The following is a 17,133-nucleotide window of genomic DNA, read 5'->3' as shown; positions in this document are numbered from 1 at the left end:
CTAACACCAGACTTCATTACTGCCTGGGCCCCTCCTAGAGGAACGGGGAGAGGTGATGTGTTCCCCCCCCCCCCCCACCAAGGACAACTGGACTCTGAGCTGCCAGGGGTCCTTTCACGGTCACAAAGAGTCCCTGGGGAGGGCAAAGCCCACTCACCCACTCCCAAAGTCCCAAGTTCCTGGAGGACCCCCCTCAGGATAGACAGCACCCTCTGAATTGCCCCCAGCATCAGGAACAGGAAGGAAGTGCCAGGTCCATTCTCGTCACCCCTAGGCATTTGGAACCCTCGCCTTTATTATGGAGACATTCCCTTCTGCAATCTCGCCTTTGATGCCCAATGAGCTGGAAAGATCACATGAGGAGAGCCCCTGCCCACCAAGGGGTGAAGTTCTGGTTGACCATCCTTCTTCTATCAGCAAAATCTCCCCGGTATGTTTACATACTCGCACAGTGAAATGCTACCAAAAAAGTGGTAAACGTTTGGACCTGCAGTGTAAATGATTAACTGTCTGGTTTCAGTGTCTTGGAGCAGATCAGGCCCACATGGGTTTCTAGGGCTGGCCTCACAGCGTCACACTCCCCTCTCTGGGTGACACTGCCCCAGTTTTTAAGATGCCATGTACCTTCCTGGAAGGTCCCAGGGATGCTGCCTCCATACCTGGCTCCAAGGAGGAACTGAGGCCTGGGCACAGATCTGCCCCAACTGCAGGGGTGTGTGCATGACCCAGTTGGAAAGGAGGCTCTGGACAAGAGTTAGGGAACAGTTAGTCTCTTTTCCACCCACTGTTGCCAGGACAGACCCTGTGAACCAAGAGGTTCTGAGCATCAGAGCCGGGAAACAATCCAGTGTGAAGCCCTGGATCAAACGGTACCTGAAGCTGCACATCTAGTTCCGACTGTTGGTCACGAGCTGATAAATGCCCCTTTTCCCCGGGGTTGCTGCTCCCAACATTTGAAAGAATCTGCAAGGCCCCCAGACTGCACGGCCATACCCTGAATCCATAATCAGAAGCCAATCTGAGTTTGCAGGGACTGTTTTCTCTGCCTAGAAAACTTCTACCCACTCCTCAAAATCCAACTCAAATAGCGCCATCTCAAAGTTTCCCTGAACCCCTCCCCTTGACCCACAGCACCTGCCGAGTCTTCCTTCTCAGGTCTGTCCACCTACATATTTGTGACCTCTGGGAGCACAGCGGTCACCCACTGGACTTGCCTGACCCCAGGAAAGACACCCATGGGCCCTGTTGATACCTTTTTTCTGGTGTGCGTCCTGGGACCCACCCGTAAAAGGCTCTGGCTGGGCGGGCGTCATTGTGCTCTGGTGCAGGGCAGAGTCAGAATTGGTCCTGGGGAGAGGAGAGAGACAGTGAGCCTTGGCCCCAAAGGGGACAAAGGGACAGTCCTGACTCCACTCTATCTGGGACCCACCCGATGGAACAGGGTGGCAGTCATGGGTCATTTTTGTGAGCTGCATACCTGAGCAAAAACCCTGAAGAACCACAACAGTGACTGTGGTTTTCGTCTGCAAAGGCTGCAGCACAGCTGTCCCTCCGTTCCTAACCAGCCCCTGCCCATACCTGCCCCTTCGATGGCCTTTGCGGCTTTAGGGAAAGGGTAGTGCTTTCCTGTTGAAACCCTGAAGAGAGGGGGCCTGACAGTCCCACAGTGGCCCAGCCTTGGGGGTATGAACCCATCATTGAGTCCCCTACTGGTGACCAACGGCCAAGGGGGGTCTTGCTCCAACCAGCCCAGTGCTCCCAGGAGTCTGGGAGAGGCTCCACTCTCTGCCCCAATAACACAATCTGCCCCCAGCTGCAGGTGCCTGGAGGGAGGGTCCCCAGAAAAACCCCTCAGCTGCCTAGGAAACCAGGCGCAGCCATGGGGAGCTGGGCAGACACGCAAAGGGCAGGTCCAGCTGCATAGCCAATTTGGGGAAAGAGCCACACACACTCAACGGGGATGTCCCAGACACTGAGAGTGACGCGGAGGAAACTTGGTTCAAGGACAACAGCAGGTTACAGAGGACCGGGCTGTCTCTGACCCTGGGGCCAGCTGAGCTGTGAGGAGGCAGGGGGATCCTGGCTCCCCACCAGCTGTCTGTCCCTGAGCAAGTGTTCTGACCTCTCTGTGCACTTTCTTATGCCTAAAATGGGGAGGATAACAGCACCAACTCCACAGACGTCTGTGCGTCTTACATCAGTTGATGTATGTGATGGTTGAAATAGGACCTGGTATATGAACACGTGCTTGGTGGGCACTTAATTACATTATTTTTAAAATTTATTTATTTATTTATTTATTTATTTTTGGCTGCATTGGGTCTTCGTTGTTGGGTCTTAGTTGCTACGCGTGGGCTTTCTCTAGTTGCGGCGAGCGAGGGCTGCTCTTCGTTGCGGTGCGTGGGCTTCTCACTGCAGTGGCTTCTCTTGTTGCAGAGCTTGGGCTCTAGGCACGCGGGCTTCAGTAGTTGTGGCACGCAGGCTCAGTAGTTGTGGCTGACGGGCTCTAGAGCACAGGCTCAACAGTTGTGGCTCATGGGCTTAGCTGCTCCGCGTCATGTGGGATCTTCCCGGACCAGGGCTCAAACCCGTGTCCCCTGCATTGGCAGGCAGATTCTCAACCACTGCGCCACCAGGGAAGTCCCTAATTACGGAAGTCCCTAATTGAATGATATATTTTGTGCTGTGTTTTTTTTTAACAGCTTGCTTACTTTGGGTCTTTGTTTACTGAAGTCACCTACATATGTTTTTTTGTGTATGTGTGGTAAAATAAATACAAAATTTGTCTTTTTAACCATTTTTAAGTATACACTTCTATGTCATTAAGTACATTCACACTGGTGTGCAACTATCACCTGTGTTATTGTAGGTATTTATATTAACTATATTATTGTTGTTATCTTAGATCTTCCTAGACGATCGCATTATGGACTTTTTTTTTTATCTTCTAGATGCATTCATGTATTTTCCTAATCTTCTAGTAATAAATATATAATACTTTTCCAATCAAATTTTCTGTGGCTTTTCAGGAATGTGGGAAACAATCATAACAGAGCATTAAATTAAATAAAGCAAGTGACAACACTGAATATTCACTACAATCCCAACTTTGTTTAAAAAAGAAAAGGAAAAAAAAAGTCATAAATAGAGGGGAAAAAAAAATCCCTGGAAGACCCCAAAACTGTGACCTCATTGTTTACAGGGATAGAGCTGATTTCTAGAAACTTCTGGATGCTTCTAAGTTTTGTCATTTTTAAGTGACTGCGTATTGGTTTTCCAAGCACGGCCACGATGAAAGTATAGTTTTGTTTCCAATGAGAGGGCTGGGGGTTGGCTCTGGGTCACTGACCTTCTCCAGCTGGTGTCTGCAGGTGGCGAGAGGTACACGGTGCCATATGGGCAGCTGTCCGCGTGAGTATGAGTTAAGGGGATGGTGCTGTCGTCTGAGGCCCTGCCCTGAGCCCCAAGAACCCTGCGCTGGCCAGCCCGAGTAGCCAGGCTGCTGGGAGCCGGCAAACAGCTGGGGCCTCGGGGCGGGGGCCTTTCCTGCCTGGCTGCGAGCAGCCCCCAGGGTGCAGCCCCATCCACCTAGCACTCAGCACTCACCCCCTGCAAGCGCACGTGCAGGCTGCACCCCTTCCAAGAGGGGCCTCAGCTATGAAACGGGGGCCCGCAGGGGGGGCTGCAGGGAGTCTAGTTCAGCTGACCCCAGTCTTGACTCTTTGGGCTGACGGGGTGACTCCCAGGGCCCAAGGGCTTGGTCTGGCGCCCAGTTGCTCAGGCTCCCCTAGCCCATGGAAACGAGAACCAGGAAAGAACAGACTTCTCTGTTCTAGAGAGCCGGGGTTCCCAGGAGCAGCCATTCAGACCCTAGTGGCGGGGGAGCCTGGCTGGTTAAGTACCAAGGGGCAGCCAAGTCAGTGGTGGCGGGGGGGCATTCCTGACAACCTCTCTGCTTGGCAGAGGTGCAAAGGCAAATTCTGTGTCTTCAGATCAAGCCTCCCTCTGATCTGTGTCTGGCTCAGATCCCCCTTGGCCCCACTGCCTTGGCTCCATATGGCCCCCAGAGGGGTCCACCACCATGGCCCTGACGTGTGGGTGCCCTGCTCACAGCCTTCCTGGGCCCCACTGCCCAGTCAGGCATCTGAGCGTACCCTCCTAACTCTCATCTCAAGCTGTGTGCTCCAGTGGCCTCCTCTGTGTCATTGTTCCCTGTGATCCCCTAGCCCCCGCCTGGCTAAAGGCTCCTCAGCTTGCACTGCCTCCTCCAGGAAGTCTTCCAGGGTTGCCATGCAATGGCACCCCCTCTTGGTGGGGCCCGGTAGCCCTGGAGGACTGGAGAGGCCCTGATTCTATCACAGAGCTGGCAGCAGTCAGGTCCATCAGCTGGATGAAGTGGTCCCCGCCCCCCCCACCCCCATCCTCTGGGAAAAGGATATCTGCCTTCCATGTTTGTCCACTGACAGGGGCCGGCGATGTGGGGAGCCAAGGCGGCCACGCTCCCGGTACACTCTGTCCACTAGCCCATGGTGCCGGGTAGTTCGGCTGGTGTCCAGGCCTGAGGACTGGAAGGGTGTCTGGGGGTGGGGAGGGAGGAGAGGAAGAGATGGAAAAAAAGAGAGGAAACCCAAACCACGGTTACCAGCTGTGGTCCAAGATCCGACCCCAGCTCTGCCCCCAGGATCTGACCTCAGGGTCCCTCCACAACCCCCCTGCCCAGTTCTGGAGGCACCCTCGGCTACTCCAGACGGGCTTCCTTTCCTCCTCGGCCCCTGCCCCCAGCCTCCGAGCACTGTAGGGGTGGCGGCGAGCTGGGGTTCCAGGTGCCGGGGCGGCAGGCGTGCAGTGCAGCTGGCATGCACGGGCCAGGCAGAGCGGCGCAAGCTCGGGGCCCGGAGCCGGCCAGGGTGCCAGGGGTGCAGACGGCCCGAGCACCCCCTCCCAGCCTCGCCAGGTGCAGACAGGCCTCCGCCCTCTCTCTCCGGGCCTGGCCGGCCTCCTCTCCCCACCTACGTCATCCCTGGAGGGGCCTGCCAAGAGACAGCCCCAGGGCTTCCAGCCCAGGACGTCAGGGGCCCACCTGGCCAAGTGCTGGCTCCCTGGAGGCTCCTCGTGGAGCCTGGGGCTGGTCCTGATTGAAACTCGGCCCCCACGCACTCTCCCCCACGGCCTTGTCCCAGCACCACCAGCAGCCAAGTGCAGGCACTTTCCGGAGCCCTGGCCCACAGCTTGGCTGGACGGGGCTCCCTTCCAGCACCTGGGGCTGGCATGAGGCCCCCCAGTCACGGCCAGTTCCCGCTCCTGGCTCCATGCTCCTGAGGCCCCCAGGAGCCTGCTCTCCGCCAGCCCTGGTGCCATGGGCCCCTCACCATCTGACTGGGGCAAGACTGGCAGCCTTAGCTAGCTCTGGATGCAGCTACCAGCCTCCTACCTGGCCATCTGGCCCTCGGGCCCTTCTGTCTTCTCTGGGCAGCCAGGCAAAAAGCAATTTCCTCCGGAAGACTGCCACTGGCTGGCTCACTGCTCTTCTCCACCTGTCCGAACACCTCGGCTAGCATTCAGGGCTGACTTCTCTCCCTGGCGTCCGGGGACCCCTGGCGTCCGGGGACCCCGTCTTTCTCTGACCCAGCAAGGACGCTGCCAGCTTGGGTCTTTCTGTGCTTCTGCCTCCAAAAGGCTGTGGGGCCCGGGAGATGGCAGTGACCGAGGGAGGGTAGGAACCTTACTGTCCAGGCACAGACACCAGAGGACAGGGGCCGTTCATCTCCTCCCAGAGATGCCTGAAAGCCCAGAGGGGAAACCAAGGCGGCTGAAGCAGAGCCAGAGGCACAGAGAAGCTCGGGCCCAGCCACAGCCCAGCTCGCCAGGCCGAGTCTAGGATCCACGCACACGCGTGTGTGCATGTGTCACAGGAACGAACCATGCAGCGTTGGCACGCATGCTAGGATCCCCCGGGGAAGGGGTCTCTCGACGCGACCATACGCACTTCCCCAGACAAGGGGGTGCAGAGCGAATCTGCTTCCGTTTGGCAGACGGGACGCCTCCCGCTGGGCCACGGGGGCGGCCGCACAGGAATACCCAGCGCCCACACACGTGCCGGGGATGCCGAGGCCTCAGCCCAGGGGCTCATTTACCAGAGAGACAGGAGCCGCTGCCAGAGCCTCCCCCAGATATCCGCTGGGCTGAAAATGCAAAGAACCAAGACTTTGAGACACTCCTGCCTCGCCTGGCCCCCCAGTGGGAAGCCCAACAGGCCCCCATGCACCCTCGGCCCTCGGGGGCTCTACAGTGGCCTCAGGCAGGGCCAAGCTTGGGGATGCCCAGAGAGACACTGTCCTTGACGGAGGAGGGGATGGGGAAACGGAGGAAGAGGGGAGCCAGGGAGGAGAGGAGAAAACCCAAACTAGAAAGGGCCCTGACAAAGAGGTGAGGCTTTTGGAGCATGTCAAGATCAGCATGACAGCCCCATGCATCTATCTGCTCTGATGTGGAGGCCATCTGAGGAGGGCCGTGCTCCAAGAGGCCCTGGGGATTCAGAGCTGAGCCAGCCGGACCCCAAGCCAGCCTGCGGGACCCTGGGCTGGTGCCCTGCCACATCCCAGCAGCAGTGTGGGAGGACTACAAGCAGGGGAATGACTGCGGGGTGGGTGGGGACTGAGCTCCCTGTGGGACCGACCCAGCGCCACCTGGCCTGTCAACATGCTAGCGGACGTGGCTGTTTCTGGGGCTCTGTCCCAGCAACGGGACAAGTGCGTGGCTGTTTGGTGGACCTGTCCCTGCAGAGTCCAGACATCGTGCTGGAGGGGGGGACCCAGCTATCGGCCCAGTTCCTGGGCCCACCGTGCCCCCACTTCCACCTGCAGACCAGGGTCGAGGGACATGGCCTGGGAGAAGAGGCCGGCCCTGCACCAGGCAGGCGGTGGACCTTATCTGTTCTTATATTTATGATAAGGACGTGCGCGGCAGCTATGCGGCCTGCGGGAGCCGTGCTGTGTGGGTCTCTGCCAGAAAACGTTTGCAGACAAGTGGGGTCAGGCTGAGGGGCCTCCTTCTGAGAATTGCTGGGCTTGCGGATTAGTGAAGCGGGACGGAGCCAAGCCCCAGAGGCCCTGAGCGGTTCCCGCTGCCGCACAGCCGGCCAACAGGTGTAGCGGCTGCCGAAACACTCACAGCCAGACCTCGGCCTCGCTGTGGGCTCTGCTGACAGGGGATGGGAAGGAGGGATCCGGGTGAGGCCTGGCCAGGCCATCCCAGGGGAAGGAGTAGGCGGGGGCCGGGTGGGCGGCGGCAATTGTCCGGTGACCCCAGCTGTTCACAGGCTGTCATGCACGCTCTCTTGCTCTGTGGCCAGGGCCCAGACTGCAACACACTCCAGGTGGGAGGTGGTGTGGGAGAGGAATGGGGGCTCACCTGGAAGGGCAGATCTACGGTGCCGCTCCCAATCTGGTTCACGTTGGGCAGGGATCCACCATAGTACTGGCCACGGCTTGGGCCCAGCTGCAGGTACTGGGACTTTTGGAGCTGGAGCTGCAAGAGAGAAACCGACAGCTATAGCGTGGGGGGAGCGGGGGGGTGGTTCCTGAGCACACCCTGCGGAGCGCCATTCCCGAGGGCCCCAAGTAGTGGAGTCAGTGGCACCAGGCACAGAGGGTGTGGCACCCCATGACTCAGATTCTCAAAGGAGCCATGAATCTCTCCACCAAAACCAGCAGAATCAGAGACCCGAGACGCCCAGGTGGCCCTCCCCAGGCAGGGAAACTCGCCCTGGGGGCGCTGCCTGAGGGGGCGTGACCAGCTGATTCAGACAATTTGTGAATAAGCAAGAGTATCAAGTGGACCTGGAGCCTGGAGCCTGTACAGGAGGCCCCTCACCCACCCGGGGGAACCATTTCTTATCACGCCAAAGGCTGCGTTCCTGGGGTGCGGGCCAGAGGCTGCGAATTTACGCCCGGACACAGGAGGAATTGTCTTTCCACTGGCCTGAATCAGAGAGGCCAGCTCAGAAGTGCAGTGCTGGCTTTCAAAGTGCAGCATGTACAATCCCTCTGACAGCACACACAGGGCGAGAGGGTCTGCCAGACCCCGCCTGAGTTCTAAGGAGTCCTGCCCAAGCCCCCAGGCTCCTTCTGCCTGTCCCGCCAGCCTCACGCATTACAGAGCCTTCGTCTGGGGCGGCTGCATCCCTGCACAGTCCTCTGCCCATCACTCGCGTGGGGATTCGTCCCGCTGGGCCCGGCCTCAGAACCAGGAGTCCAGGGCTCCCTGACCAGCCACGGCTGCCTTGGAGCAGGGCTGGAACCTGGCCTTTGCTCGCTGGAGCATCGATTCCACTTTGCCAGGAATAGCAGATGCTCGTGACCTGGTTGACACCACCGGTGGCCCTAGGCCCTCAGCCAGGTCCCCAAAGCCCGTCAATCTGCCCTGGCTGGGATGCAGGTGCTGTGACGGAGGGGTGGCAGCTGGGCACCCGGGGAGGGGTGGGTGTCCGCTCCAGCCGGCTGGGGCGGTTGCTAGGGTCGACACTGTGTACACAACAAGACCGGCTCACGTTCCCTCACAAACAGCTCCTGGCAGCGCTCCGTTTGCTGTCCGCCCACACCGCCCCGCTCTCCCACGCCAGTCCCGGCTTCCTGGGGGGCCTCCGACACCGGAGGGGGAAGTGAAGCTCGGGAACTGGCTGCTCGCCCAGCCGAGCACCTCACCCAGGTAAACAGCTGTTTCCTGCGAGCCGCGGTGGAGCCGGGAGGGAGATTGACCTTGCTCCGTTCCTCCACGGGTGGTTCTCAGGCATCTGCAGGGTCCGGCCCAGGCTCTGTCTCCAGTGGCTGGAGACGCTCACCGTGAACACCCCACTGTGTCCCTCCCTGCGGTTGCATGAGATGAAATAGGCCAACCCCCGGTCAGGAGGGAGGGGGAGGCCAAGCAGGATGGGCGATGGGCATGGGTTACCTTGGACCTGAGACCCGCCCCCCCGCCCCTTCTTGTGTCTGAGCCACGTGGCAGGAACTCGCCTTACAGCCACCTCTCAAGAACCACCTCTCAAGTACCATGTGGCCTTGGGGGGCTACAGCACCCTTCTGGGCCTCAGTTTCCCCCTCTCTAGAGTGGGTGGTCCAGGTGAGCATGTGTGCACAAATGACAGGTGTGTGATACAGGAAGTGCTTATACCACACATGCTTCTGTCACAGGCTGAACTGCCAGCTCTGGAAACCCCGGCATCCAGGAAAGTACTCTGCAAAGCTGTCACGTTCCGGGCCAGAGGGAGCCCAGACTGGGGACAGGCTGCTCACGGCTTGTGCGCTGCTGCAACACCAGCCCTCCGGTGGAGCCTTTCTTTCCCTCAATGGTTCCCAACCCCCATCCACTGTGCTTTGGGAATGTCAGGCTTTGTGGTGCGGCCTCTGGAGTGGACACAGTGCGGGGCTCCACTCGTCCTTTGGGGGACCCCTGTGCTCACCCTCGGTTGTATGTGGGGCTGTGCAGGAGAGTTAACCTGGCCCAGGGCAGTTTGACCTTTGCCCCCAGCTCCTGGGAATTGAAAGCCCTGCCTGATAAGAGTGTTTCTGTTTGCCTAGGTCCTCGGGCCACTCTGGGTATCTATGCCAACAGTGTGACTTCGGGTGGAGGTCTCAGGCCAATGCAATACCAGCTCACCCTCTGCAGCGGCTGGAGATAGCAGTCAGCAGAGTCTGCGTGGCGAACCCCAATAAAAACCCTGGACACCAAGGCTTGGGGTGCATCCCTGGTTGACAACCCCCATGTATGTCATCACAGACTGGTGCTGGGAGAAGCAAGCACTGTCCATGTGATTCCACGGGAAGGGACAACCTGCAGCTCTGTGTTTGGAAGTCTCCTGGCCACCGCCCCATGCCAACTGTGATCTGTGTCCTTTCACTGTAATAGACCGTGACCATGAGTATGATGGTTTTCAGTGACTTCTGAGTCCTTCCAGTGAACTGCCGAGCTGAATGCAGTCTTGGGAACCCTCAAATTCTGCAGTTGGTGTCAGATGTGAAGGTGGTCTTAGGGACCCCCTTAACTTTTGCAGGGGCTGACTGCCATCCCAGGCCTGGCCAGGAAACCCCAGGAGTAAGGTCCTGGGATGAGGAGGTGCCAGCCTGGGCTCCACCCATGGACCTGATGCCTCAGAGGGTCCACAAGGAGGACAGCAGAGTGACACCACCAGTCAGGGTCTAACAAGCTGCCTGACGTTGAAGCTCATGCCTCTTCCCGCTGTCAAGCCACAGTCCCTCATGCATCCCTCCGCCCAGTGGTCCTCACTCTGTACCCCCTCGATGGCACTTCCTACCCTACCCTACCCCCAACCTTGACATAAACCTGGCATCCAAGCCAGGGTCTAGCACTCAGCAGCACCTGCTGGTGGAACAAAGGAACATAGAACACATGAGTGAATGAATGAATCAATGAATGAACACCACTGTTCCCACTCTCAGGAGCTGACTTTCACCAGCCAGGTGACAGTCCCATTTGGAGGCCACATAAGAACCTTTCAGGACACCAACGTAACTCCCGATGCCCTCAGGAGGCTTAGGCCGCCCCTTCCCCTCACCCCACCCTCATGGGTTTTGGCAGAGGCGGGTGCAGGCAGGGCAGTGAAGCCTGGACAAGACCCACCGGCTCAAAGGAGCTGTGACTCCCAGGCTCCCCCTTGCTTTTCGCCTGTGGGTCAGACAGCCTGGGGTCCAAGTCCAGGCTCCCCGACTGTGAGGGTGGACCCCACTCCAGATGCTGAGGGCAGGCAGATGGTCCATCACCCACGCTTTCACTGTGGCCTCCTTGCCCTCTGCTCTCCCCACTCTTCCTCTGGCCACCTGACCCCAAAGCACCCCAAGTTTGTGACCCCCCCCCAGGGCCTCAGCCTGTGACAGCTCCCCCTCCACACCCATCCTGGAGGGGCCTCCCTGACACCCCACCCAAGCAGCAGGCCCCCCCAAGCCACCTTCACACTGGCCTCTGGCTTTGTTGTTGTTTTTAATAAAGTTTTTGGTTCACAGAAAAACTGCAAAGATGGCACAGGGAGTTCCTGAATCACCCTGCCCAGCTTCCCCTAAAGCTACCCTCTTCCTTTACTGGGTCAAAAGGAAGAAAAATGACAGCACCACTGACTGACCCAGGCCTTTTCCATATGCCTCTTGGTTTCTCTAGCCACGTTTGCCTCATCCAAAACGCCTGGCCCATGAACCCTACCCACCATCCCCATCCTGTACCCACCAGGTGGCGGGCTCCCGACATTCACGGTCTACTGGTCACAACGTGTCTGGTGCCAGCACTGTATGGGGCCACGCCGGACCCCCAGGAAGTGCTGCTGCATGTCTGGCCTCGCCTCCCACCAGCATCCTGCAGCCCCAGATCTTTCCAGAACAGTCCAGTTCGTGTCTCTCAAATCCTCTTGCTCTCAGGTGTGAACCAACCAACCAACGACACGGTGCCACACCCTAGGGGTCAGAGGTGTTTCAGGGTTGAGGCCGATGGGGACACAACAGATGACCAGGAAGCACAGCATAGACCTTAGGCACCCTCTGAGCCACCCTCCCACCCCAAGTGTTGCAGACGGCACCCCTGAGCCCCCGCCATGGGCCACAGAACCCTTCTCAAGTCTCAGCACATGTAAGCATCACAACTGCCCTGTCTCAAGTGTCCTGAGGCGACCATAACAAATTACCACAGACTGGGGGGCTTATAACAACAGGAATTCACTCCCTCACAGTTCAAGAGGTGGAAGTCCAAGATCAAGGTGTGGACAGCGTTGGTTCTTTCCAGAGGCTCTGAGGGAGGATCCGTCCCAGGCCCCTCCTGGCTTCGGGGGGCTCCAGGCGTCCTTGGCTCACAGCTGCCTCGCTCCGATCTCCGCCTCTGTCTCTACACGGCCTTTCCCTCTGTGTCTGTGTCTCAAATCCCCCTCTCCTTTCTCTTAGAATAATACCTGTCATTGGATTCAGAGCCCATCCTAATTTAGAATTAATCTCATCTTGGGACCCTTAATTACACCTGCAAAGACCCTCTTGCCAAGTAAGGTCACATTCCCAGGTTCCAGGGGTGAGCACGTGGACATATCTTTTTTTGGGGGGTGGGGGGGCGCCATGAGGCATGGGAGATCTTGGTTCCCCCACCAGGGATCAAACCTGTGGCCCCTGCAGTGGAAGTGTGAAGTCTTTTGTTTTTTTTTTTTTTTTTTAAGTTTCCTTGTGCATCTTTGTAATCTCTTTTTTAAAATTAATTAATTAATTTATTTATTTTTATTTTTGGCTGTGTTGGGTCTTCGTTTCTGTGCGAGGGCTTTCTCTAGTTGCGGCAAGCGGGGGTCACTCTTTATCGCAGTGCGCGGGCCCCTCACTATCGTGGCCTCTCTTGTTGCGGAGCACAGGCTCCAGACGCGCAGGCTCAGTAGTTGTGGCTCACGGGCTTAGTTGCTCCGCGGCATGTGGGATCTTCCCAGACCAGGGCTCGAACCCGTGTCCCCTGCATTAACAGGCAGATTCTCAACCACTGCGCCACCAGGGAAGCCCGGAAGTGTGAAGTCTTAACCACTGGATCACCAGGGAAGTCCCCAGGACACATCTTTTGAGGGGACACAATTCAACCTAAGACAGGCCCTTTGGGAGTTCCCTGGTGGCCTAGTGGTTAGGATTCCAGGCTTTCACTGCGGTGGCCCAGGTTCAATTCCTGGTCGGGGAAGATCCCACAAGCCATGCAGCGAGGCCAAAAAAAAAAAAAAAGAAAAAAGAAAAAAAATAGTAATAAGACAGGCCCTTTGAGGAGGTTACTAGCACACTCCACTTTCCAGATGGGAAAACTGAGACTCAGCAGGCAAGGGAATTGCCCAGGGCCATCGAGCTCAGAAGTGGCCAAGTGGGCCATGGACTCCACTCCTGGAACCTGACTCTCGCATAACCCTGTGGACCAGCGGGTGGCTGGGACCGCAGAGTGTCGCAGAGGCCACATCACATCACAGATCAGAGCACGCCAGCTCTTCTGGGAGCTTACAGTCAGAGCATCAACCCAACCACTTCGGCTCTGTCAAGGGGGACCCAGCACAAGTCTCACTATAAAAAGCCACTTCAGGTCCTGCTTTCACCCTGGGCCCCTCGTTTCCACACAGGGTTCCCCTGCCCCGGCCCCTGACACAGCCTGAGCGAGGACCGGCCCTCCCACCCCCATACAAAGTCCTTCTCCCCCACCCGACCCCCGCTCCTCCTACAGAACCGTGTATAAATGGGTAGCTTCTCCAGCCTCTCCCAATCCCCTTGCTGACAGGACCCCACAGGGACAGAGTTGCCCAGCACAGTGTGCATCCGCAGTCTGTGTCCACATCCCTACTGGGCACACACCCCCCGATCCTGGCAGCGTCCAAGGGACTGGGAGGAGTAGGGGTCACAAGGCCGGGAAAGAACGGGGGCCCGTGGCCCTGGGAAGGCATAGCATGGCAGATGCAGTCACTTCTCCAGGGCAGCCCCCATCCTCTGGGAGCCCCACAGGATACAGCAAATTCCCATCTGCCAACCCCTCCCAGGCCTCGCTGTCTAGAAGGAGCCGGCCTCGGTCAGGCCCATCAGCAGCCACCATGGCAATTGGCCAAGTTTCTAATGAAATTAAGGGGAGTAGCTGAAGGCTGAGCTCTGTCTTGCAAAGCCAGGGCAGGCATGGGGGCCGCAGCAGAGCGCCAGAGAGGAGCTGTGAGCTCTCAGCAGACCTGTTTCCCCCTCTCACCACGAAGGCCTGCACTGTCTGGCTCTCTGCTCTCCCCCAACCACTGTGCTCTACCAGCTGAGGTAACTGCCTCAGGGCCTTTGCACTGGCCCTCCCTCCTCCAGAAGGCTCTTCCCACTGGGCCAGCCCAACACTGCGCACCTCTCCCCCATGGGGTCACCTCCTTCCACGGCTCACTATCCAAAACCACCTGACCAAGGTCCATCTCCTCCCATTAGACTGTCAGCCCTGCAAGGACCCTGGCACAATGGAGTAGCTTGGCACTCACATGGGGACTGAGAGACCAGATAACAGCTGAACATGTGAATGCAGGAACAACTAACTGTTCGATGTGCTCAGAATCCCAGGCAGGGACAATGTTTCTCCTGCGCCCACGTGGGACAGCCCACCCCCCGACTCTGGGGAAACTGAGGCCCAAGGAAGAACAGACAGCTTCCCAAGTACACAGGCAAAGAGCTGCTCGTGAGAGGGAGGTGGAGAGTAAATCCCATCTCAAGTGCAGGATCCTCCTGGGACCTGAGTGCTGAGCAGGACCCCAGGGGATTCGCACACCCTGGCCCAAGCACTGCCCCTCAGGGCTCCCCTAGGTGGAGTCCTCAGGAGGCTGCCAACAGCAGAGGGGTCACCTTTGGGTGTTATTCCCTGGGAGGGAGAGACCAGGGCTTCATCAGGTTCTCCAAGTATTCCAGCAGCGGTAGGGGCCTGTGGAGGGAGCCCCGCAGAGCCCCTGAAAGGGTCTGATTCTGAGTCACGTGGAGCTGCCAGTACATTTTCCGGGGCCAGCAGTCCCTGAGAGGTGTGTGCACCCCAGTCAGTTTGGCTGTGTCCCTCCAGGTTCCTTCCAAGGCCTGGCCCCAAGAGGCTACCTGGTCTTAGCTCGTGCACCAGACGTGTTTGAGGAGGGGAGACGGCCCCTCCCGGGCTCCATTCACAACATCTGTGGGCCGTGCCATCTCTCCCCACACCTCTCCTGCCCGCTCTGGAAAGGATCGGAAACCTGGGGCTCTGGGGGAGACGGCTGTGCCTGCACAGGTGCCCAACCAGGAAGGCCCGGGACCACTCTTCTCCCTTTTTAAACTTTTTTTTTCTTTGTTATCAAAATAAAAGTCACACAACATAAAATGAACCCTTTGAAATTGTACAATTCAGTACCATCTAGTACATTCACAGTGTCGTGGGATCATCACCTCTAGCTAGGTCCAGAGCATTCCCATCACCCCGAAAGAGACCCAGCGCTCATTAGCAGTTGCTCCGCATCCCCCCACCCAGAGCCCCGGCAACCACTAATCTGCTTTCTGTTTCTATGGATTTGCCTGTTATTGATATTTCATATAAATGGGATCGCACACTATTTGTCCCTCTGCGTCTGGCTTCTTTCTCTCAGCATGGTGTTTTTAGAGTTCGTCCACACGGCAGCACATGTCAGAGGTTCATTCCTTTTTATGTCTGAATAATATTCCACCGCAAGGATGGAGCACATTTTGTCCATTCATCTATGAACGCACGTGTGTTGTCCCACTTTTTGGCGACTGTGACTAGTGCTGCCGTGGATGTGCATGGACAAGTATCTGAGTCCCTGTTTTCAAATCTCTCAGGTATGTACCTCCAAGTAGAACTGCTGGATCACATGGTAACTCCGTATTTCTCTTGTTGAGGAACTGTCAGACTGTTTCCCACAGCTACTGCACCATTTTCCATTCCTACCAGCAGGGCACGAGGGTCCCAATTTCCCCACATCCTCATCAACACTTGTTAGTGTCTGTTGCTTTGACAGTAGCCATCCTGATGGGTGGGAGGTGGTATCTCATTTCGGTTCTGATTTTCGTTTCCCTGATGACTAGTGATGCTGAGCATCTTCTCATGTGCTTATTGGTCACTGTACATCTTCCTTGGAGAAAGGTCTATTCAAGTTCTTTGCCTTTTAAAAAAATTGGGTTGTATGTCTTTTTCTTGTTGAGTTATAAGAGTCCTTTATATATTCTGGATCTTAATCCCTTATCAGCTATATGGTTTGCAAATATTTCATTTTCTTGACAGTCTTTTGATGCATCGAAGTTTTTAATGTTGATATGCTCCAATTAATCTATTTTTCTTTGCTTGTGCTTTTAGTGTCACATCTAAAACTCCATCACCTAACCCAAGTCCAGGAAGATTTACACCTATGCTTCCTTCTAGGAATTTTACAGATTGAGCTCTTACATTTAGGCTTTTGGTACATTTTTAATTCACTGTTGTTGGGAATTCCCTGGTGGTCCAGTGGTTAGGACTCTGTGCTTTCATTGCCAAGGGCCCGGGTTCAATCTCTGGTCGGGGAACTAAGATCCTGCAAGCCGTGCGGTGCGGCCAAAAATAGTAATAATTCACTGTTGTTAACTTTGTTGCTGCCCCAGTCCCACCTCACCATGGGCCCCCACGCCAACTGACGGCTCCACAGTGAGGAGAGCCAGGCTGCCCCCCCAAAGCGTGCCCGGTACACTGGAGTTTCTCATTACACGTCTACCGAGCACGGGAAGGAATAATGAATGAACCTGGGAATGAATGAAAGCATCACAGGCATGTGGCCGAGCGTGGATTCCAGGCTGAGTCACCCCGGCCCCCGGCCCCCTGGCCGACTGAGACACTCCCCAGCTGCCTCCTCACTCGTTCCCAAAGTGTAAATACAGAACCAGATACACAAACACCGAGTGCGCCTCGGAATGCCTTTAATCAGGCTCTGCTGCCGCTGCCAAATCCCCAACCCCGGCTGAATCAGAGGGTCCGCTCTGAGCATGTTTTGTTTCCCTCGTTGGTGGCAGTTGTTGAGCACAGACGGTCGGGCTGGGATGTAGGAAGGGTCCCTTGGGGTCTGAGTGCAGCACAGCTGGCTCCTGGGGGGCCTCTCTCCCCTGCCTGCCAGCCAGGCACCCACTCTGGGTGGGGCCTTGAAGCAGCCCTGAGATGGGGAGACATGGCTTCACCTCCGTTTTACAAGGGGGGAAACTGAGGCCCGGGGGGAATGACTGGCTTGCCCTGAGGTCACCTGGGAAACGGGACGGGGCCTCGGTTACAATCCAGGCTCTTTTCCTGGCAAACCTCAATTTCCCGGTGGCCCACAAGGCCCTCCCCTGCCTCCTGCCTCTGGACCCTTGCACCCACCTCACCCTTTTCTGGAACCTTCCATGGAGCTCCTTCTCATCCTTTGGGTTTCAGCTCAAACATGACAAGAAGCCTACCCTGACCCCTTACTTCCAAAATAACCCTCTGTATTAACTCGGGCCGCTGCAACAAAATACCACAGACTAGGCGGCTTAAGCAGCAGACGTGTACTTCTCAGAGTTTCGGAGGTTGGAGGCCGAGATCAGGGTGCCGGCACAGCCCCTGGTGAGAGCCCTGTTGTTGGCCTGCAGAACGCTGCCTTTTCCCAGT

The 17,133-nt window shown here is 57.1% G+C and overlaps 1 protein-coding gene across 10 annotated transcripts in view; it reads right to left on the bottom strand.

Moving 5' to 3' along the window:
- The window catches only part of CRTC1 (CREB regulated transcription coactivator 1), a 78,502-nt gene that overhangs the window by 25,078 nt on the left and 36,291 nt on the right, over positions 1-17,133 (bottom strand). For 7 of the 10 annotated variants that reach the window (XM_082455460.1, XM_082455457.1, XM_082455461.1 and 4 more), the window contains exons 2-6: positions 7,411-7,527; positions 6,135-6,182; positions 4,440-4,577; positions 3,350-3,411; positions 1,253-1,347 (exon numbers count right to left, since the gene is read on the bottom strand). In XM_082455460.1, the coding sequence (XP_082311586.1) occupies positions 1,253-1,347; positions 3,350-3,411; positions 4,440-4,577; positions 6,135-6,182; positions 7,411-7,527 (460 nt within the window). Of the gene's footprint in view, positions 1-1,252; positions 1,348-3,349; positions 3,412-4,439; positions 4,578-6,134; positions 6,183-7,410; positions 7,528-17,133 lie in introns of those variants that run through there. The other 3 variants (XM_082455456.1, XM_082455459.1, XM_082455454.1) reach the window with 2 other exon arrangements.

Source organism: Balaenoptera physalus, assembly GCF_965194825.1.
Source record: "Balaenoptera physalus genome assembly, chromosome: 3".
Taxonomy (NCBI): domain Eukaryota; kingdom Metazoa; phylum Chordata; class Mammalia; order Artiodactyla; family Balaenopteridae; genus Balaenoptera; species Balaenoptera physalus.
The sequence above is the reverse complement of the archived record's forward strand: the minus strand, read 5'-3'. Positions and strand labels throughout refer to the sequence as shown.